Source organism: Calliphora vicina, chromosome 5, assembly GCF_958450345.1.
Source record: "Calliphora vicina chromosome 5, idCalVici1.1, whole genome shotgun sequence".
NCBI lineage: Eukaryota > Metazoa > Arthropoda > Insecta > Diptera > Calliphoridae > Calliphora > Calliphora vicina.
In genome coordinates this window covers 34703097-34726164 of record NC_088784.1, presented here as the reverse complement: position 1 = coordinate 34726164, position 23068 = coordinate 34703097, and the positions used below count along the sequence as shown (strand labels likewise).

The following is a 23068-nucleotide window of genomic DNA, read 5'->3' as shown; positions in this document are numbered from 1 at the left end:
TAAAAAAATACAAGAACAATAAATTAAATTACGACTATTGTTGCTCACTGTGTGGCAGTACACAGTGGGGTAGAATCAAATTTTTTTGGAAAGCGCTCGGCTAGGTCTTGAACAAACATGCGTGTGCTATTTATCTCTTATAATTTCCGAGGCATTTCAGAATTTAAATTTTAAAATTTTTCCATACCTTTGTCCGCTTTTTTAAAATATAGGACATACTATTGGACCAAATGGAATCGATTTTTTTTTTGTAAGTTAGACAACAACAAAATATTTCACAGCAATATCAATTATGGACATTCTCAATTTAAAAATTTAATGTTTTTCCATTTTTTTGGGCGAAAAGGTGACATAACCCTTTTTTTTATTATAAAAAAAAACTTTCTTTAACAACATATAACAATTTTATGTTTTTCTGTAAGGTATCTTTATGGAGCACATTTTGGTATAAAAAACATGTCCTATTTTTGTATCAAAATTTCAACTTTGTGCCACATGTTCTAAAATCCTAAAGCTGGGATCAAGAAACGGAAAGCAGCTTTATGAACCTTGATATGTGCCCTATTTATCCCTAAAGTATTTTCCCAGCCCCAAAGGAAATGGGGACTCTATGTTTTTTCAAGATTTAGCCGAGCGCTTTCCCAAAATATAAAAAGCTTTGAAATCGAATGGAAAACAAAAAAGATTTTAAAAATTTTATATGTCGAAAATTTTACCCCTTATAGCGCTATCCTGGAGCATTTGTTGGACCCATTTCAATAACTTAAACTCTTTTATTGAGTTTGAGTTTTATTGATACCAATATAAAGGAGAAATATGGGAATTAATAACGAAATGTGATGTCGATCAAATGTCCACCTCAAGCACATCTGCAGATGTCCGCTCTTATCATAAAATTTTGAACAACAATTTGGAAAAAAGCTTCGCTTATTTGGTGAATTTGACATCGAATTTCACCGTATCAGCTGTCTGAGTTTGTTTTCGTTAACCCAGCCTTTCAAATAGTACCTGAAAATATATATTCCCGCCGCTAGAATCACAAGAATGAGGCGGGCAATTAACATTGCCAAACCGATACATTATGCTAAAGGAAAATTGCTCATTAAACAATATTATAGTTTGTCTGGCTGTGGGGCTCATGGTGGCGTCTTTCTGATACCAAAGATCGGTTTTATTAACATTAGTTTGTTTACGAAAGGTCTTCAGTTTTTTAAAATGCCAATTCACAAACGTTTTATGTATTCAAGAAGTTGCATGGTTAAAATTCGCAAAATAAATGTCAAAAGCTGACAGCTCAATTCTTAACATTTCATCATTCTATAAGCAATTTACTTCATAACCTCAAAAGTGCCCAACCCCAAGCTTTATGACTTTTTCATTCAAGCAATCATATTATCAAGTTTTAAAACAAATAGTACACTCTTGATAATAAAAAATCCCTAAAGAGGAACACACCGATCCGCCAAATATCTCATCATTGATACTTATTAAATGATATAAATCTCGCTTTTAAACTCTTCTCTTTTTTTGTTTGCTTTCTCAAACGAAATAAGCTTTTAGTTTTTGTTTTTTTTTTTGTTTGTTTATTTTATTTCTCTCATTTGTATGAAAGCATGCTTAAAAGCTTAATGTCTTAATGTTATCAAACGATATACAAAACTTTTATCATGATATATAAATAATTTCTTAAAACTTTCTCTTTTTTGAATACTAAAATAAAGGCTGCTGAAGAAGCAAAATTGAAGGAGAAGAAACAAAAGGAAAAGGAGGAGAAGGAACGCAAAGAAAAGGAAAAGAAAGAAAAAGAGAAGAAAGAAAAGGAAGCCAAGGAAAAGGCTGCTAAGGACAAGGCAGCTGGAGGCATGAATGGTAAATTTCGATTTTCCTTTTAATACATAGAATTTTTGAAACTTATATTTCTGTTCTCTTAGGCAATGATGATTTGAATGATTCTCAGAAATCGGATAAACCTGGTAAACGTGTAAGTATTAATTGAATTTGATTGAAATTGTATATTATAAATAGGCTATATCATAAAAATAAGTATAGTGTGGTTCGTTATCAAAAATCAATATGAAAAAGTTAAAATTTTTCTTAAATTTTTAATTTTAATTTTGTATGTAGTCATATAGTTTTATTTATTTTATTAATTCAACTAATATGATTTCTTTTATTTTAGTTAAATATATTTATAATTTTTTTATTGTAGTTTAATTTTTTTTATTTTTCCCATTTCTTTTCTTTTTTTTTCATTTCCTTTTTTATAATTTCATTATAATTTGTGACTTGATCAACGTCCATACTATCGAAATCCTATTATGAACAATAGGGTGTTGGTTTATTCTCTTCGGGTCGCAAGAGCAAGAGTGGTTCACCTTCTAAAGAGGGTAAGGACAAGAATAAATCCGGCCGACCTGGTGAACTAGAATTGGCTGTGGCTGATTCTGGTGATCAGAACAATTCTACTTCTCCAGGTTACACGAAACCTTACGAATACACCGATGCCGATGGTGACAACAGTCCCACCCGTAAATCTTACATTCCTGGCGGTTTCCGTTATGATCAAGATCCAGATGGCAAACGTGGCCATGATGGCCAAGAACAATTGTCGCCTGGCTCTCAGCAAAAGAAAATTGGTTTGGCTTTCAATTATGCTCCCGGCAATGAAGAGGATTTGAAAAAACAAGCCGAAAAGCTAAAATCTGGACAATTATCACCACGTACCCGTGACAAGCTCAACAAGGGCCAACTGTCGCCCAAAACAAAAGCAAAACTTTTGAAAGAAGCCAATCTCTCGCCCGCCACAAAGGCCAAATTGCAAGGCAGTGCTGTAGATGCTGCTGCCATACCATTAAGTGATGCCCAAAAGCGTTCATATTCTCCCTCCAAGAGTCCTACACAAGGTTATGCTTCTGGTGCTCCAGGCAGCTACAAGCCTTTGGTGGATCCCACTTCAGCATTTTTGGATTCCGAGAGGTATAACAAGGAGCCGGCCTATGTTGGTCTGGTGAAACCTAAAAACCAAGTCAAAGTAATGGTCATCACTGGTAAATTTGATCCTAAAACAAAGAAAATCGATGCCGAAAATGGTTTTGTTGAACACTCTGCGGGCACTTTGGATCCAGCTACCGGTCACATTGATACCAAATATGGTTTAATTGACCCCAAAAAGGGTACTTTGGTCACCATAAATCCCAGCACTGGCAAAAAGGAAACCCACAAAGGTGACATCGATCCCCAAACTGGCAATATACATTTATTGCATGGTGTCGTGGATCCCAGAACTGGTGCTCCCGATAATACTTTGGGTCAAATTATTGCTTTTGCTCCTCAAGTGGTTAAGATTACCGCAGTCACCTCTAAATTCGATCCCCAAACTAAGAGAATTGATGCCGAAAATGGCTTTGTGGATCATTCAACTGGCACCTTGGATCCTGCTACTGGTTTAATTGACTCCAAATATGGTTTAATTGATCCCAAAAAGGGTACTTTGGTGGCTGTAAATCCCAAGACGGGCAAGAAGGAAACTCATCAAGGTGAAGTTGACTCACAAACTGGCAATATTCATTTGTTGAGTGGCGTGGTTGATCCCAGAACTGGTCATCCCGATAGTTCTTTGGGCCAAATTTTAGCCATCACACCTTTGGAAGACTCTCCCAAGAAGGTCAATGTTAAGATTACCGTCAACACTGCCAAGTTTGATCCCAAAACTAAGAAAATTAATGCCGCACATGGCAAAGTGGATCATTCTACTGGTAGCTTAGATCCTGCTACTGGGCTTATTGACTCGAAATATGGCTTAATTGATCCTAAAAAGGCAACATTGGCTGCTTTGAACCCTAAAAACGGTAAAAAGGAGACCTATCAAGGTGAGATTGATCCCTTGACTGGTGATATTCATTTGATTAATGGTGTGGCTGATCCTAAAACCGGACGTTTGGACAATTCATTGGGACAAATCATATCTGTTGCCCCTCATGGTGAACCTGTTAAGGTTACCGCCATCACTTCTCGCATTGATCCTAGAACTAACACCGTTGATGCTGATCACGGCTCTGTTGACCAATCTACTGGTACTTACGATCCTAGCACCGGTATCGTCGATTCTAAATATGGCTTGCTCGATTTTAAGAATGGCACCGTATCTACTCTAAATCCCGTGACTGGCAAACAGGAAACATATCAAGGAGAATTTGACCCCAGAACTGGCAATATTAATTTATTGAATGGTGTTACCGATCCCAAGACAGGTCGTGTGGATAATTCTTTGGGTCAAATATTTGCTTTTGCACCTTTGAATGATCCCAAAAAGAAACGTGTTAAAATTTCCGTCATCACCTCGAAGTTCGATCCCACCACCAAGAGGATCGATGCTGAAAATGGTTCTATGGATCTTACAACCGGTGTTTATGATCCTGCAACTGGTCTTGTAGAATCTAAATATGGCTTAATTGATCCCACAAAGGGCACCCTGGTGGCTGTTAATGCCAAGACAGGTAAAATGGAATTGTACCAAGGCGATATTGATCCCGTAAATGGCAACATTCATTTGGTTAATGGCGTTACTGATCCCAGAACTGGACGTTTCGACAATAGTTTGGGTCAAATAATTGCTGTCACTCCTTTGGATGACTCTGACGTGTCATTGGCTGGACCCAAAAAGAAGACTGTTAGAATAACAATTGTGACCTCGAAAATTGATCCCAAAACTAAGCGCGTTGATGTTGAGAATGGTTCTGTAGATCAAACCACTGGCACCTTGGACCCAGCTACTGGTCTGGTTGAAACTAAATATGGTCTTATTGATCCAAAGAAGGGTACTTTGGTGGTTGTAAATCCCAAGAGTGGCAAGAAGGAAACCATTCAGGGTAATGTTGATCCCAAAACCGGTCATATTCATATGTTGCACGGTGTTACAGATCCTAGAACTGGACGTTTGGACAACTCACTTGGACAAGTAATTGCTGTGTCTCCTCAAGAGGAACCTGTTAAGCTTACCGTTGTTACCGCCAGAGTTGACCCCAAGACTAAGATAATTGATGCCGACAAAGGTACTGTAGATCACTCTACGGGTACTTTTGATCCTGCCACTGGTCTTGTTGATACCAAATACGGTGTAATTGATCCTAAAAATGGTACTCTAGTGGCGTTGAACCCCCAGACAGGCAAGAAAGAGGTACATCATGGTCTAGTAGATCCTATGACTGGTAACATTAATTTCTTGAATGGCGCTACTGATCCGAAGACTGGTCGCTTCGATAGTTCCCTGGGACAAGTTATGGCTATCACCACCCAAGAAGATCCTAAGAAAAAACGTGTCAAGATCACCATCATCACTTCCAAAATCGATCCCAAGTCGAAGAAAATTGATGTCGATAATGGTACTTTGGATATTACTACTGGCATTCTAGATCCCGCCACTGGCCTTGTCGATACTAAATATGGTTTGATAGATCCTAAAAAGGGTACATTGGTGGCCTACAATCCTTCCACAGGCAAGCATGAAAATGTTAATGGCAACGTAGATCCCAAGACCGGCCAAATCCATTTAGTTAGCGGTGTGGTCGATCCCAAGACTGGTCGTTCTGATGGTTCATTGGGACAACTCATTACAGTTGCTCCTCTAGATGAAGATGTTTTGGAATTGGCTGGTGGTAGAGGTGCTTCCTCTACTGATTCTACTCCCACTAAGGAAGGTCGTTCATCAACTGCCTCCCCTCAATCTGTGGGTAAATCTTCTATTCCTCCACCAACACCCGTTAGAACTGCTGCCTCTGGAGTTGGTAGCGCCACAGCGGTTGGTAAACCCAAGAAGAAACGTGTTAAGATCATGGTTATCACTTCTAGATTTGATCCCTCCACCAAGAGAATTAATACCGAAAGTGGTCAAGTTGAACACTCTACTGGCATTTTAGATCCTGCTACTGGACTTATTGACACTAAATATGGTGTGATTGATCCTAAGAAGGGAACTTTAATGGCCTTGAACACCAAGACTGGCAATAATGAAACATATCAAGGTGAAGTTGATCCCAAAACGGGTCATATTCAACTGGTTGCTGGCGTCACTGATCCATCTACCGGACGTTTGGATGAATCCTTGGGTCTTGTTATGGCCATTACTCCTCAAGATGATCCCGTTGTGGAATTGACCGTGATTACAAGCCGTATCGATCCTGCCACCGGCAAAGTTGACACTGTTAATGGTGAGGTTGAGAGATCATTGGGTGTATTGAATATGGAATCTGGCTTGTTGGACACTAAATACGGTGAAATCAATACCAGAACTGGCGAACTTAAGGCTATTGACCCTAAATCAGGCAAAATTATTGTCACCAAGAATGTCAAGGTTGATCCAGCCACTGGACAACTTACCATTATGGGTGTATTAGATCCTAAGACAGGTAAATTAGACTCAAACCAAGCACGCCTTATTGAAGTGGGTCAACAGATTGATCCCATTGTAGAGGTTACATCTTTGGCTGGTAAATATGATTCAAAGAAGAACGTAATCGATCCCAAGACAGCTTTTGTGGAAACCTCGGGCGGTCAATTCGATCCCAGGGCCGGCAAGATTGATACCAAATATGGTCAAATCGATTTAGTGAAACACACCATTACCTTTACCGATCCCAAGTCTGGAAAATCAGTTACACGTGACATCAAAATCGATCCCGCTACTGGACAAATTGTGCTAAAGAATCAAATTAATCCCAAAAACAATAAGCCAGACAAAGACTATGCTCGCATAATATCGCTGCGCATTGTACAACAACGTGTGGATCCCAAGACAAAGGCACCTATTAGCCAAGTCAGCTCGGCCAAGGACAAGGAAATTGTTATCGATCCCAAATCCAATCAAATTTGGATGCCTACTGGAGCTTTCGATCCAGCCACCAAGGAACAACAATATATTTCCAGTGCTGTTGATCCCAAGACTGGCTATGTCATCACCATCTACGGTTATCTCAATCCCAAAACCAACGAAATCAAAAAACAAACCAAACTTGATCCTAATACCACTAAGATTGAACCTTCTTCTGGCAAAATCTACACAGCTACTGGTGATTTAGATGCTGCTACCGGTGAACCACTCTATGCTACCACACAAGTTGATGCCGACTCTGGTGAAGTTTACACGAAATTGGCTCGCGTTGATCCTAAGACAGGCAAACTGATTGTTGTCAGAATCTTGCTTATCTCTAAGGTCGACGAAAGAGGCCGTCCCGAAGAAGTAGATCCTCAAACCTGCGAAATTGATCCAGTATCGGGTCGCGTCTTGAAATTCTTTAATAAAACCGTTTATGTATACAATATGATTGATCCCATTACCGGTGAAATTGTACAGGTGGACCCCAACGATCCTCGTTTTGCTGGTGCCCGCACTACCGTTACCCACACCATGACCTTGACTGGCGAAATTGATCCAGTAACCGGACGCATTAAGAGCGAATACGGTGACATTGATCCCAATACCGGAGACATTGATCCGGCTACCGCTATTAAGGATCCCGTGACCGGTAAATTGATCTTGAATTATGCCCAAATCGATCCATCACACTTTGGCAAACAGGCCCAAGTGAGCACTACTACTGAAACTGTACCTATAACCAGACAACAATTCTTCGATGGCGTCAAACACATGGGCAAGAATGCGCTACGACGTGATTCCGAGGCTAGCTCTGAAGATGACATGACACACGAATACGAAACGGAAAATGTTAAGGAAATGGTGATGGGCAGTCCGAAGAAGAGCGCAACACAAAATCTGGGCAAATATGTGAGCACACCAACGGTAGTGAAGACAACAACCAAACAAGTATTGACCAAGAACGATGATGGCGTGACACATAACGTTGAGGAAGAAGTACGCAATCTGGGTACCGGTGAGGTGACCTATTCAACACAGGAACACAAGGTTTGAATGATAACATAATAGCTTTTTTTCATAATTTATTATTAGTGTTAAAAAAGCTTTTATAGAGTTTGGCAGCTGTGTAGTAATTACTGGCTTTAGAGCGTTAGTTTTATTAAGTTTTTTTTTTAATTTGTTATTTGTTTAGTTTGCCAACCCCTGGTTAATTTTAGAATTTAATTTTTATAAACAGTTTCTTAGTTTAATTAGACAAAGTAAAGTAAGTATATGGTTAGATTTTTTTTATTTAAAGCATGATTTTTTTAAATTAAAACTTGTCAGATTTGAGACCCCCTTAAATAATATATAGAGTTATAATAGGGTGTTTTATATACTTTTTTTAAATTTCGAGAGCTGATCCATGCTCCTCGGAATCTGAAAATAGTAATTGAAACATCCTAGTGTTATTATTTTGTTTTGTTTTTTATAAAGTTTTGCAATGCTTTACAAATTTACTCATAATAATTTCAATTAATTTATTGTAATCTTGTTTAAGTTTTACCTGCTTTGGCATTTTGTATTTATAATTTAGTCTGTTACAATACTGTCCTACTGATCCCAAAATTATAGAATAATTTCTTCTTGAAAATGTGTGATAAAAAGTTATTTTCTTAAACATGAAAGTAATTAGCTCTATTAGAGAAAGTGTTAATTGTGTTCAATAATTTAATCGAGATTTTAAAGCAAAACGTTTAATAACACCAAACGTTATAGTCTAATCCCAAAATTCTGGTGCCATTTTATGTCTTTAACTTATTTTAATAGCTTCAATACATATTATGATTCAAGGACTACCAGTTATTTCTTGGAAGAATTCTTGGGGTGATCTCCTTGTCCCGATGGATTTAAGTATGGTTTAATAGTTTCAATATTATGATTCAAGGACTTTCTCTTGGAAGAATTCTTGTGTTCACTTCCTCTACTATTGAGTTCTCAATCTGTATTGAATGCTAAGAGCATATTATTTGATGTAGAGATGAAACCGATCGATTTCCAGTATTCTACACATTGTCTCGATTGCTGTAGACTTTCTAACTCCTGGAATACTCTGAGTAACTATTCTATTCTCTTGCTTTTAACTCTGGCATCAAAGCAGAGATCCATGTGACAATTTTGGTGTAATAATCCAATAAATTGTACCTTACTTTTCAAATATAAATAGTTGACATATGCTGGCAATTTATTCAGTTTAGTAGTCTATTCGAGTTTACTATCGCTATTCACAACTAAAAACATTGCATCCTTTGAAACCATTAGAGATTTGTCCTGAAGTTCGGTATTGTTCTCCTTGTGAATAAAACCATCTCCGTGTTCTAAGAATATGCTACTACACCTACTAAAAGTGTGTAGAGATCCAGAAGAATTTATTTTTAGCCAGAATCAACAAGTTTGGCATACATTACATTTCCACCTATTTCGGCATGAATTTGCCGTTGAAAGCACAAATCGTTCACTATTTGATCCCAAATTTGCTGAGTGCTCTTTCAATGTAGATAGATCATGCAGATTTACGTAGTTACAGAATTCGATCTTGATGCATCGTAGCCCATTGGAAAGTAAAATTCAAATAGGCATCAGATTTTATTACATTGCTAGGATCGATGTTCTGTTCAGAGTTTTTTTTAGTTTCCATGAGTCATCATTAATCGTTTCCATTTCCTGTATTATGCCAGAAAAATTATCCCAATAACCACCAAAGCCCTAAAAATTCAAGCACTTGAACATTTTGTTGGAATTTGGCTTGAATGCAAATGTAATTATGTTTTAAACCTGAAAAATATTTGAAAAATTATATAAAACATATGTATGCCTTGAATTTATGTTTCCATTTTACTGGAGAATGCTATTGAAATAAAGTGTAATACCACAATTGCTTGACTATAATTCAAGGCTTGCTTTCAACTTGAATTCCAGTAAAAATTGGGATGATTTCAATCTGACTCAGACTATTTTTATCGGTTATGATTCTTATAGGAACATCGGAAATCCAAAAAAAAATGGATTTCGATAGAAACAGTCCTCTGGCAGAAATTGTGCTACTTAATAGCAGCATTATTGAAAAAATTTCAACATTGTTTTCTTGTTAAAATATTTGGAAATTTCAGCTTAATTCACTGAAAGCTTAGTTCAGAATAAAATCATATCAACAATTAATTCATTCCATAAAACCATTTCCAAAAAATAATTATTTAGCTTCATTCAAAGGGTTTAATTTGAATGGAATTCCTATTATTTTTAATTAATTCAAATCGAATCCAAATTGAATTAAAATATTGTTTTTAATAATTTTCAAAACTAATTTTTAATAAATTTCAATTAAGAAAAAAATTAAAGTTTAATCAAGTTGTATTTAGCTAAATTGTAATGCATTTGAATTAAAGACAATTTGAATGATTTAATAAGGTTTAAATTCAATAAAGAATGAATTCTTAAAGGTACTAAGTAATTAAGTCTATGAATTAATTCGTTATGAAAGCTTTAATTAAATGATTAAACTATGTACTAAAATCTTAATTCAGAATAAAAATAATGTTAGCAATTCAGTTCATAAAATCATACCAAAAAACCAAATTATTTAGCTTCATTAAATTAAAAAAAATTCATGTTAATTAAAAATAAATCATTCATTGCTGAATTATAATTCATAAAGCAATTAATTCATAACTAAATTCATTCAACCTTTAAATGGTTAAATTTTTGTTAATTCCTAATCTAATCCAAATTGAATTAAAATAAGTATTTTTTCTTCATACAATTTGTTTTAGGTTTTATTTTAATCATTTTCAAAACGAATTGAAAAATAAAGAAAAGCCCAATGATTCAATATGTTTGGTTTTTAATTATAGATAATTTGAACTTAATTCTATAAATAATGACTTCTTAAAGCTATGAATAAGTACCAAGGAATTAAGCTTATGAAATAATTCGTAATTAATATTCTAGTGGAATTATTAAAATATCAAACAGAGCTTCGCATTATTTAATTCAAAGTAAAAATAATGTTAGCAATTTCATTTCCAAGATCATAGTTATATGGCTTCATTCAAAGGTTTTAATTCATAACAGAATTCCTTTCCAAATTGAATTAGAATATTTTTTGATTACATATTGTTTTTGTTTTTATTTTAATCACAAAAATATGATTTATCGCACTCAAAATACCAACTATGGCACTTTCTATCAGAGACCGAAAATAACGGGTTCACTTTCATTTCAATGGTAAATTCTCATTCGCAGCCATTTAAAAATAATTTTTTGAGGGTTGAGAGAAACAGAATAGAAGCAAACACAAATAATCTGGATGAGTGATTTATAATTAATTTTTTTCGTAAAGGTCAGCTTGTAACTTTTATTTGCGAACATGAAAAATAAATCGCCAAAATGCATTTGATGCAAATCAACGCTTAAATATATAAAATTTATCAAAATATTAATAACAATTTAAAAAAATTCTCATTTCGCATTCCATAATTTGTTAAAAATTACTAAAAATATGTTATTGTATGTAAATAAAAGAGAAAGTAAAAGTTATTAAGAACAAGAACAAATGAATTGTTTATCTCACACCAAACCATTAAAAAACAACAAAAACGAATAAAGATCATACCAAACCATTTAAATAAAAATCATTTTATAACTGTTATTTTCAGTGATTTATTTTTATCACAAAAATATAAATCACAATTTGGGTTTTTTGGTATATGCATCAAAATTATGCCGATAGAAGCATATGCAAATGTATGCTGTAAAGAGCAATATATGCAAAAATATGCAATAGTAAATCAATGCTAAAATTATTAAAATATTCTGAAATGGATAAATAACTAACTCATATGTTTAAAAGACGTACAGAAAATAATATGATGTTGCATATTTTTGGTTGCCTGGCTAATTAGTAATAGATTTAAATAAAAGACAATTTGAATTTAATTCTATAAATAATGGATTCTGATAGGAATAAATACGATACGTTTGAAGTAGTAAGGAGTTAAGCCTATGAATTAATTCATAATGAAAGCTTTAATGGAATGAATAAAATATAAATGTTGATTGGATTTTGAACATTGAATTAAGAATTAATTAATGTAGTAGTGAAATATTGGAAATAAAATAAACATTGTTTATTATAAAAGTGACCTAAAGCTCAATAATTTATTAAATTTAAAAATATGTCCCATTAAATTAGTTCGCTTTCCTAAAAAACTTAATTCGTCAGCTAACATTTAGTGTAAATATTAATTATATTATACGTTTTGTTAATACATTTTATAAAATTTTGTTTTTTGTTCCATAATTAACAATATATATTTATTTTTGTTTTTATTAAATAATGCTTGTTCCTCACCCCACCCAAACCAAAAAAAAAATCATAAAAAATATCCCTTCAAACTAACGAACGTTTGTTCCTAACTGATGCCCATACTGAATCCATAATATCGTATGAAATATCAAAATAAAGGCTGATGCTCCAGCCGTCGATTTGACCAGTGGTGCTTATGTTACTGCCACCGCAGTAACAACTCGTACAGCCACCACACACGAAGATTTGGGTAAAAAAGCCAAAACCGAACAGTTGGAAGAGAAAACAGTGGCCACCACAAGAACCCACGATCCCAACAAACAAGAGCAACGTGTTGTAACCCAAGAAGTTAAGACCACAGCAACAGTAACCAGTGGAGATCAGGTAAGTGTAGGGACCTGCTCCTCACCAGGCATGAGTTAAATAATTAGCATGATGATTTTAACAAATTTATTTTATTTCTCTTTATTTGTTTTTATGTTTTATTTTTTTTTGTTAAAAAAAACCTTGACTGCCTGATTTTTATGTTTGTAATTTGTACGTTATTGTTTTGTTGTTAATGTTTGAAAACTTGAAAATTTGGAATGCAATTGCATATAACAAAAAAAAAACCAGTTCCAAAGACGTGACAGTATTTCCTCCACAAGTTCTGGAGATTCTGGTACACCCATCGATGGTCCTTATGATGGATCCACTGCTATTTATAATACCACCTCATATAAGGTTTGTTTTATTTAGTTAATAACAATTAAACACATTTTTTTTAGCAACTTTTAACACTTGGAATTTATTAAAGTAGAATTAACTATATTCTTTTAAAAGAAATTACTTACTAATATAGGTTTCTAATCCATATAATCTGTTAAATTATTAACAAAACTAATCCCGTGTTTATTTAGGAATCTCCTATGTATCAAACATCTGCCTCTACATCAGCTACCACCACCGGCCCTCGTGTTGAACAAACCCGCGTTATTTTAGGTGAAAATTCTCCCGGCTATACGGCCGAAGGTGAAATTGTCTCCAGCCAAACGGTCAGCAGCAAAACACGTACCGTCGAAACCATTACCGTAAGTATTTCTTAAATACGGGGATTTCTTAACAAATTCCTTTGGGCGATTATTCTTTTCTAGCATTTTGGGATAAGAGTTTTGTGTAAGTTTTGTAAATTTACTTGATACGATTGTGTTCAGAATCGTTTGTATATAACGTAAATACCAAAATAGCTGTAATTTTATATTGTGACGTTTTCAATAATTGTGTCCTTAAATGTTGTTGTCCTATATTTTGTATTTTATGTCGTGTCCTGTCTTCCAGTAGAGACAGTTATTTTACTAAAACTGTATTTTCTAAATAAGTTATATTGTAAAAATTTAAATATTTTAACAAAAATATTTAAAATTTTGTTAAACAAAACTAGAACTGCTACTTAAAAGCAGAATTTGTACAAAGAATTTGTTATTAAAATAAGAATTTACCTACCAAATGTTTGCTACATTGACAACCCAATTAGACTAGTTGAGTGCTAATGGAAGAATGTCTACATTAAAAATATCTTTCTGAACATAAAATCTGACTGTATAAATTTCTACTTTCGATAGCACTGTATGTAATTTTTTAAATCATGGAAATATAACCATATACGGACACCAGTACGTGATAAAAGACCAAAAAAGAAAAGACCCGTGTTTCCCAGTTTTGCCCAAAAAAAAAGAGCAAGACTTTTTTATGAGCCCCCAAAGATCTGGGGCCTCGATGTCATTTTTGCAAAAAAGTGATAACTTTCTCAGGCTCTTTGCAAACAGTTCGGAATTTTTATTTACTCTCTGAGGCAAAGTTGTAGCCCTTGCTATAAAGAAAAAAAATATTCGTAAGAAATTGTTCGATTAATTACACTAGTTTACAAATCAAACATTTTTGTTTGCTCATGGAATGAAACTTATATTTTTGAGAAGAGCTAGGGGCGCTAGTTAATTGACCATTTTTTGTTTCCCACCTATACTTAAAAATTTTGAGATATATGGGTTTTTATTTTTCACCAGCCCTGAGTACTACTAATTAATGCATACTGTAGTGTACCGAATTGTGGTAATTATTGTAGTGAATATATTCCAGGTAAAATAAACATTAAAAATGTCAGTTTGGTTGACCCACAACAAATAGTTTTGCCGCCCCACACCACATTAAATTAGGTTTAATGAAAAATTTTGTAAAAGCTTTAGATAAGACAAAACCAGCATTTCTATATTTATGCAGCGTGTTCCCGAGTCTTTCTGAGGCTAAATTAAAAGAAGGGATATTTGTGGGTCCTCAAATAAGAAAAAATTTGGGTGATACCAAATTTGAGCGTCTATTAACCGATGTTGAAAAAGCAGCATGGAATTCTTTTAAACTTGTTGTACATGAATTTTTGGGGAATAAGAAAAGTAAAAATTACAGAGATATTAGTTTGCTTTGTGGAATTTATTACATAATTTTGAACTGATGGGTGTAAAATGTGACTAAAACACTCCACTTTTAATTTTTTTTGTCCTAATTTAATGTAAATTTTTATGTTTCGTTTTTAATAAATATCTCAAAAGTTTGACGTCCAGGATTTTTTTGAATATTTTTTCCGAAACTTAAATACAATTCATGAGCAAAAACCTTGTAAACTAGTGTTATTTTCTCAGGCTCATATCTTGCAAACAGTTCGGAATTTACATTTACTGTCTGAGGAAAAGATGTAGCCCATGTCATAAAGAAAAACATATAAAATCAAAAAAGTTCATCTTCAAGATCAAAATCGCAAAAATCCTTAAAAAAGATTTGAATTATTGATTCTGAGTAAAATAAAGTGGCATATTTTTGAATATAATTGAGATATTGACTTGTCTAAACAAAAAAAAATTAATTCGGAATAAATGCGGATAAAATTGCTCCAAATATTGCATTCCTATTAAAATTTGTATGCAAATTTTCGTTTCAGAAACTCAATAAATATGTAATAAAATCTTTATTTATTAACAAAACTCAATGAAATTTTCAATGTTTTTTACATTCTGTTTTTTACATGTCATTCTGAATAACAAATTGTAAAAAAACTTGTCAAAAGGTCAAGGGGAATCCCGAAATTCCTAAAAATTGGAGCGAAAATCCCAAAAATTTTATTTTTTACATTTTTGCCCATATAGTCCACATTTCCTTCGGGGCTGGGAAAATACTTTGGGGATAAATAGGGAATACACAAGGGTTTCCAAAACTACTTTCAATTTTCTGATCCCAGCTTTGGGATTTTAGAACATGTGGCCCAAAGATGAAACATTAAAAAAATAGGAAATGTTTTTTATATCAAAATGTTCTCCGTAAAGATACCTTACAGAAAAACATAAAATTTGTATACGTTCTTAAAGAAAGTTTTTTTTTTAATAAAAAAAATTGGTTAAATCACCTTTTCTCCCAAAAAAACAGCAAAAATCTACTATTTTTTTAATTTTTAAATTGAAAATCGTTTATTTTTGGATCCGCATTTGAAATTGCTCTGAAATCTTTTACATATTATTGGTAATTTAGTTGTCTAACTAACAAAAATAATCGATTCCATTTTAAAAAAGGTATGGCAAAATTTTTAAATTTCAATTTTCAAATGCCTATAACTTGGAAATTTTAAGAGATAAATACTTGGAAATTTTAAGAGATAAATAGCATACGCAAGCATTGTTTTTCAAGACCTAGCCAAAAATGTAAAAATCTTTGAAATCGGATGGGAAAAAAATGGCACGTGTTTAAAAATTATACATGTCGAAGGTACCCTACTTTGAGCCCCCATTTTAATAACTTAAACTCGAATACTCCTTGTCTACGCCCATGTAAAATTTCATCCTGATCGGATAAGCCGTTTAGAAATGCCAGATTTATTTCCAAAAAATTCCGATTCTGCCCCACTATATATTCTGTAGCTCGTTTCTGTATTTCTCGCATCGGAAAACTTCTCACATGAAGTGTGAAAAAAATACCATCGTTTCTCGATGTGCGAGAAAAAAGTGTTTCTGTATTTGAATGCGAAAACAGACAACACAGATTCTGTTCTTACTGGAATATTTCCAGTAATTAAGTGTCAAATGCAAGACAAACGTCAACGAAAGAAATATAATAAAACCTGAACAGTGAAAGGCTAAAAAAATTTAAAATGCCAAAATATAACAATTGTGTTTTATTGATTGTCATCATTTAAATATAAAACAAAAAGTAAAGTGTTATTTATAAAGTTATTTTATTCAAACTCTGTGCTAATTACATTTTCGGCTGATTTGGGTTCCATATTTATACATACGAAGTTAAAAATATCTATATTTTTTAAAATTTTGTTTTTCTCACACCAATTTCAAATGTGACTTCTTTTGACAGTTTTTGTGAGAAACTTTTCGCAAAATATTGTTACAGAAACACTTTTTCTCACATCCTTCCGATAATTGCAAGAAAATTATTTAAATGACAGATAATTCTCGCAAACTCAAGATACAGAAACACTTGTGCGAGAAAAAACATATTTTGTTTCATTTCATTTGCGGAAAGTTTTTCGATTCGAGAAATACAGAAACGGGCTACTGGATCCTTATATATAGCGGAGTCGATTAAGCCATGTCCGTATGTCTGTCTGTTGAAATAAACCTTCCGAAGCTCTCAAATAACTAACATACACGATTCATACATCAATATCTCTGGCTCTGTTGCTATTTAAAATCGAGAAAATCGGTCCACAAATGGCTGAGATATAAGGAAAAAACCAAGACAACCTCGATCTATATCTGGATTACTAAGTCATTAATATAAACAATATGGATATCTAATGATAGATATTTCAAAGACCTTTGCAACGACGTATATAAGTGCATAGTAGTTGGACCTACAATGGGTCAAAATTTTTTTCGCTAAATATTAAAAAAAAAAAATTAAAAAACAAAAACAAAATTTAAAATAAAAAAAATTAAAAAAATAAATTTTGTTTACCTAAAAATATTTAAAATTTTTATTTTGAAGTACAATTTGGTGAAGGGTATATAAGATTCGGCACAGCCGAATATAGCTCTCTTACTTGTTTTTGATTAATTTTGTAAGTGATTACGAGCTAAACCAAAACTAAACTGAATGATGAAATAATATTTTCACTCAATTTTAGATTCAAATTTCATTCAAAATTAGATTTGAATTAATCATTCAAAGGTTGAATGAATTTTGTTATGAATTAATTTAACAGTGAATGAATTATATTTAAATACAAACCTTTGTATTAAGCTAAAGAATTTGTTATGTTGGGAGTGGTTATACGGAATGACTTTTTATTGAGCTAAACTTATATTAAATTAGTTAATTCATAACTCTGTCTACAGCATTATCCAGATCAAAAGAATTAATTCTAATTCTTTGAGAATTCATTCCTTATAAATAATTAAAATTTACTTGAATTCAAATCCATTACAAAAATAGCTTAAAAATTATTTAATTGGGGGATTCAAACGGTCTGCTATTAGGTCGTATTGTCATAATGTCGTAAAATATTTTTTTAGTTTAAACATGTTGTGACAAACCAATAAACATAGTTCAAAAAGTCTTATTAGTTTATAACTTTTTTGTTTAAAATCCAACAAAAATTTGTTTAAACTAAAAAAATATTTTAGGACATTATGACAATACGACCTAATAGGAGACCGTTTGAATCCCCCAAATATTTCTTTAATTCAAATCTATTACAAAAAGACTTGAGTACATTTTTTTCAATTCGTTTTGAAAATTATTGAAAACAAAACATAAACAAAACAGAGTGAAAGAAAAATTTTGAATTCAATTTGTTGAATTAATAAAATTTGAATCATTCGAAGTTGGAATGAATTTTGTTATGAATTAATTCAACAATGAATGAATTCTAATTAAATAAAAGCCTTTAAAGGAATCTAAAGAATTATATGTTGTGATTGGATTTATGTAATGAATGACTAACATTTTTTAATTCCGAATTAAGATTTTAGTGAATTAAGCTCAAATTGTATTACTTAATTAATTCGAAGCTCTGATCGAAATCAAACTTATATCGAACATCTCAATATACATTATGAAACCTCGTAAATATTCACAGATATCATACCATCGTCACATTAGGTAACAGATATAACCAAATCGTCGGTGTAACCATATGTGGTGAAACCCATTAAGCTTTTCTAATTAACTATTGATAACCTGGATTCGCAGTAATTCCGCATAAATAATTTTTTGTGATTTATAAAAACCAAATTTATAACGAATTCTAGAAATGTTTTATCGTCTGGTAGTCCTTTTCTTGAATAGGTAAAATTTTAGCAAGTTGAAAATTTAGGAATTTGTTTGGTGTCATTTGAGTTTAGTTGTCGCAGTGAAAATCTGGAGTGAACAATTTGAAATTGTGGTTGCTACATGATATTCACATAACATGATCATTTTAAAATGGTTGACGATCTTTCAATAATAACAGTATATATATCGTTTTAAGTCATGTCTTTTAGATTAATATTTAGAAAAGTATAAGGGTTTTGTAGGACATTCAGAACTGGAATAATTAAGACCAATTTTGTGTTTTAAATAAATGTTTCTGAAAATTTGGGTCAAACATTTAAAATATTATTATTTAATATAATTCCTGTTCACTTATTTAATTTATTCAATTAAAATTTTCAGTATAAAACCGAACGAGATGGCATTGTTGAAACCCGTGTAGAACAAAAGATTACCATACAATCAGATGGAGATCCAATTGATCATGACCGAGCTTTAGCTGAGGCAATACAGGTAAAGTTACTTTAAAACACACTAAAACTTTGAAATTTTATTAAAATAATTATTATTTTGTTTTCAAATCAACAGGAGGCAACAGCTATGAATCCAGACATGACAGTGGAAAAGATTGAAATTCAACAACAAACCCAATAAATGTAGGAATTTGAAAAAAAACAATTTTTCATTGAAATAAACAAATAAAATAAATTCTAAACGAGCACAGAATGCACAGTAAAATAAAACAAGAAACAAAATAAATATTTAAATTTAATTAAATTAAACAAAAAAAAAAATAAAAAATATAGAATAAACACCGACCACGCCCTCTCTATTTCCTTCTCCACACCATTATATACCTAAGCCCACAATAAGAATACTTGAATGAATGAATATATATGACAAATTATGTTTTTATTTAATTAATTATACATTTTTTTATTAATTTTTTTTATTATTATTATTATAATTAAATTTAAGCTTATAAATGTTGAAAGTAAAATAAAAAGAAAATAATATTATTAAATTTAACACTAAAAAAAATTGAAATAAAATTATAAATTTTTAATGTTGTTTATAATACAATTACAATTAATATTAATACATTTTTTTATATGTTTATATTTATAATTTTTATGTTAAAAATATTTAAAAGAAACAAAACAAAACAACAAATACAAACCAACCGAATATATTTGAAAAATATTTATAAATATTTAATTAAAAAATAAAACAAAAAAAGTAAAGAAAAATATACATTCACAATACTATTTACATACATAAATAAACAAAATAAATAAATATTTAAAGTTTAAAGAAAAAAGATGAAATGAAATGAATTACAATAAACAAAAAATTATTATTAAAAATTTTACGTATTTTGAGAATTCAAGCTGAAATTATATATAAATGTAACTTTTTATGTCATTTAATTACATATTTCTTTTGATTATTATTTTTAAATGTTTATATTCTCTTTTTTATTTGTATATTACGATTTAAAAAAAAAACAACAACAAAACAAAATAAATATATTTAAACAAAAAAAGAAAACAAATTAAATAATACCAATTAATACAGTTAGGGACAATTAAATGGAAATCTGTTTAAGATATTTCATAATTAAATTTGGTAAATTAAAAAAACCTAGATTAATAGCCGCAAATCAAATGGTTAAATCATAATTTTAAATTATGTTGTGTGACACTAAATTATTGTTTTTTTCTTTTAATTTAATGAATTCATTTAGTTTTCTAACTAAGAACTAGCAGAATTTATTTATAAATCCAAGATCAGTACGATAATCAGCTCTAATTGAGAAAAATGGTATACCAACAGATAACCAGAATATATTTAATACTCTTTGTAATATTAATAATTAATAGCCCCCTTTTCTCAATCTCTGACGGTTCTCATACAACTATTATGTTAATTGGAAGTATATCCTTACGAAAAACTATAACCAGATATTGGGAAAATGGGACTTAGTCTACATAGTAATCAGCTCTATTCGGAGAAAATGCAAATCGTGTTTTTGAGATGATAAAATACTGAATTATTCTTAAAATAAGTTTTAAAAAATATTTGTAATGACGAGTAGAAAAATTGTCGCAGGATACCATTTTACCGTTCAAACTGGTTGTTATGTTATTAATGTAACTTTTGTCTTTCTAATCAATATCGAAAGTCGTAATAAATCATAGCACGTAAATTTTCACGATGAAGTAAAAACTTTATTATGAGCTTTTGTTGGAATTGTAAGCCTGGGAACTAGTTCTTAAGAATGTTTATCGTTCGAATTTGTCAGGCTTATTTTTAGGAATCGTTACTCAACAAATAAAAATAGGCTGTTATATTGCAATACAGAAATCGTTTTAGATACTTATATTTACTGAAAAAAATTCACTTAAAGGTTCTTGAATTCATTTAGCGTTTCTTTCGATTTTAAAAATCCACTTTACAAATTCCCTGAAAATGTACGAATGGTAAATACACCATTGACATATGTATACTTGATTATCACAATGTTAAACATATCATTTGACTCGATTTTCTTAACATGTTTTTTTAAGGACAATTTAAAAGGTTTTTAATCGGTTCTATGAATTTTTTTAGAATTGATTTGTAATCTATTGAACAATGTAGTCTACAACCAATGTATAATAACTATTTCAGAATCACAATATTGTTCCACAGAACGAGTTTTCGAAGAGGTTGTGATATCACCAGTTTTTTGGCTCTTTTACCCACAAATTATAGTAAATAGTTGCTTGCAAGGGTATTTGGCTGTTTTAATTTTTGTTAAGCCTAAAAATATGCAACATTTTTAACAAACATTTAAAAATAACGGTCGATATACAATCAAATATAATAAGGGTCCTCATGTAAACGCTTAAAAGCCTCGCAAACTGTGCAATCTGTGCATTTTTACACTCTCGCAAATGAAATGTCAAAAAATGTATGGAAATTCGTTTGCACAACTCCAATAAGTTTGCGCGACAATTTAGACTCGCAAACTTGAATTTATTGTGCATTTGATGAATCAGCTGCTTTTGTTTACTTTTATTTATAAGAAATAAAAATCAAATAAAATATAAAAATTGTGTGCATGTGAAAATTGTGTAACTTTGGAACAGAATGATTGTATTAAATGACATTGTGTATGAAAACATTAACCAACAGCTAGAAGTCCTCCAAACTATGTATACCACCGTTTGTTCCAAAGATTTAACTTTCATTCAACATTTTAAAATTAAAATTTATACAATTTGAAAAAAAATTATTAAAGCTTGAATTGTTATTTTCTGAAACAACAAAACGTATCATCAATATAAATTTTTATGAAAAAATAAAAACTTAAATAAAAATATTTTTTTTATTTTAAATAAAAGCTGTTTATATATACATTTTTAATTTTATTATGTTTTTTTATTTTAATTACTAACAACTACTTTTTTAAACTAAAAAAGTTTCTTCATTAAATTTTCATTAAGACTGCAAAAAATATTCAATTGCAACAAATTTATTAAAAAAAAATTAGGATACTACCTAAAATAAGGTAAAAACGATTTATTAATTAATTCCTCAAAGCGTATACGTTATTTTGTTCAAGAAAATCATATACTTGATGATACTTTAGTTTCAATTTTGGTTATAACTTGGTTATTTTTGATAGTAAAATTTTAAAATTTTGTACACATGTAATATGAAGTATTGAATCGTAATCAATAATAAAATCAGTTTCGAATTTTTTGATGACACGTTGTTTTGCATTTTAGGTGACGATATGTAGTTAGCATTTAATTCATGAAATAAACGAAAGCATAGTTTTTCCTTTAGGCAGACTCTAAACGATTAAATTTTATATTTGCTATAGGAGTTCAATACTTTGTTCCAAAACGCGTTTGATTAGTATTTTCTAGTTTTATTATTGAACTCAAATGTGGATGAACACAGATGCCGATTCATAGAAACACTTATTCTATTCGGACTTCGGCAATTTGGTCAAGTTGCAAGTATATCTTTATTGCCTTTAACTATTATAAATCACTTGATTTCTATCCCATACCTAAAGCCAATAAGTACAAGAAGTTATCACTTCACAGAAAGGTTCATTCAATCGATTATTTATCCAATATTGGGTCCGAAACTTAGGTTTGACGAATAAACTATTACAAATGCAGAAATGGACATGCCGGGGAGAACAATTGAAGGAAGATGGCACCACAGAACTCAAATTATAAATAGCTTAAACTCAGATTATCAAATACTTAAATAAATATTACGTAACTGCTGTATAAGTCTGTTCATGTCAGGCAAAACGTCACCATTCGTGGAAAAAATTATTCCAATATTCGGAAATGCATGCGCTGCATCTGATGCGCAGTACATTCTAAAATGCAAAAGTTGCCAACACTGAAATGTCATGAGTTCTAAAAAGCGCAAAAACCCATCAAACAAGCTCTTATATTTGTGTCTAGGATTGTCATTCGAATAATCGTAGAAAAATATTTTTAATCGAATGAATAAAATTTTTCAGTTTGGAATAAAAAACTATTAAATCAAATAGA

The 23068-nt window shown here is 31.4% G+C and overlaps 1 protein-coding gene across 2 annotated transcripts in view; it reads left to right on the top strand.

Annotated features, from left to right (window-relative positions):
• Nucleotides 1-19517, top strand: part of cora (coracle) — a 136592-nt gene extending 117075 nt beyond the window's left edge. Inside the window, exons 9-17 of one of the 2 annotated variants that reach the window (XM_065510647.1) lie at nt 1722-1869; nt 1932-1981; nt 2330-3002; nt 5661-7918; nt 12375-12599; nt 12831-12938; nt 13115-13285; nt 18903-19013; nt 19089-19517. In XM_065510647.1, the coding sequence (XP_065366719.1) occupies nt 1722-1869; nt 1932-1981; nt 2330-3002; nt 5661-7918; nt 12375-12599; nt 12831-12938; nt 13115-13285; nt 18903-19013; nt 19089-19154 (3810 nt within the window). In that variant the 3' untranslated portion in view covers nt 19155-19517. The remainder of the gene's footprint in view (nt 1-1721; nt 1870-1931; nt 1982-2329; nt 3003-5660; nt 7919-12374; nt 12600-12830; nt 12939-13114; nt 13286-18902; nt 19014-19088) is intronic. The other variant, XM_065510646.1, reaches the window with a different exon arrangement.
• The last annotated feature ends 3551 nt before the right edge of the window (nt 19518-23068 follow it).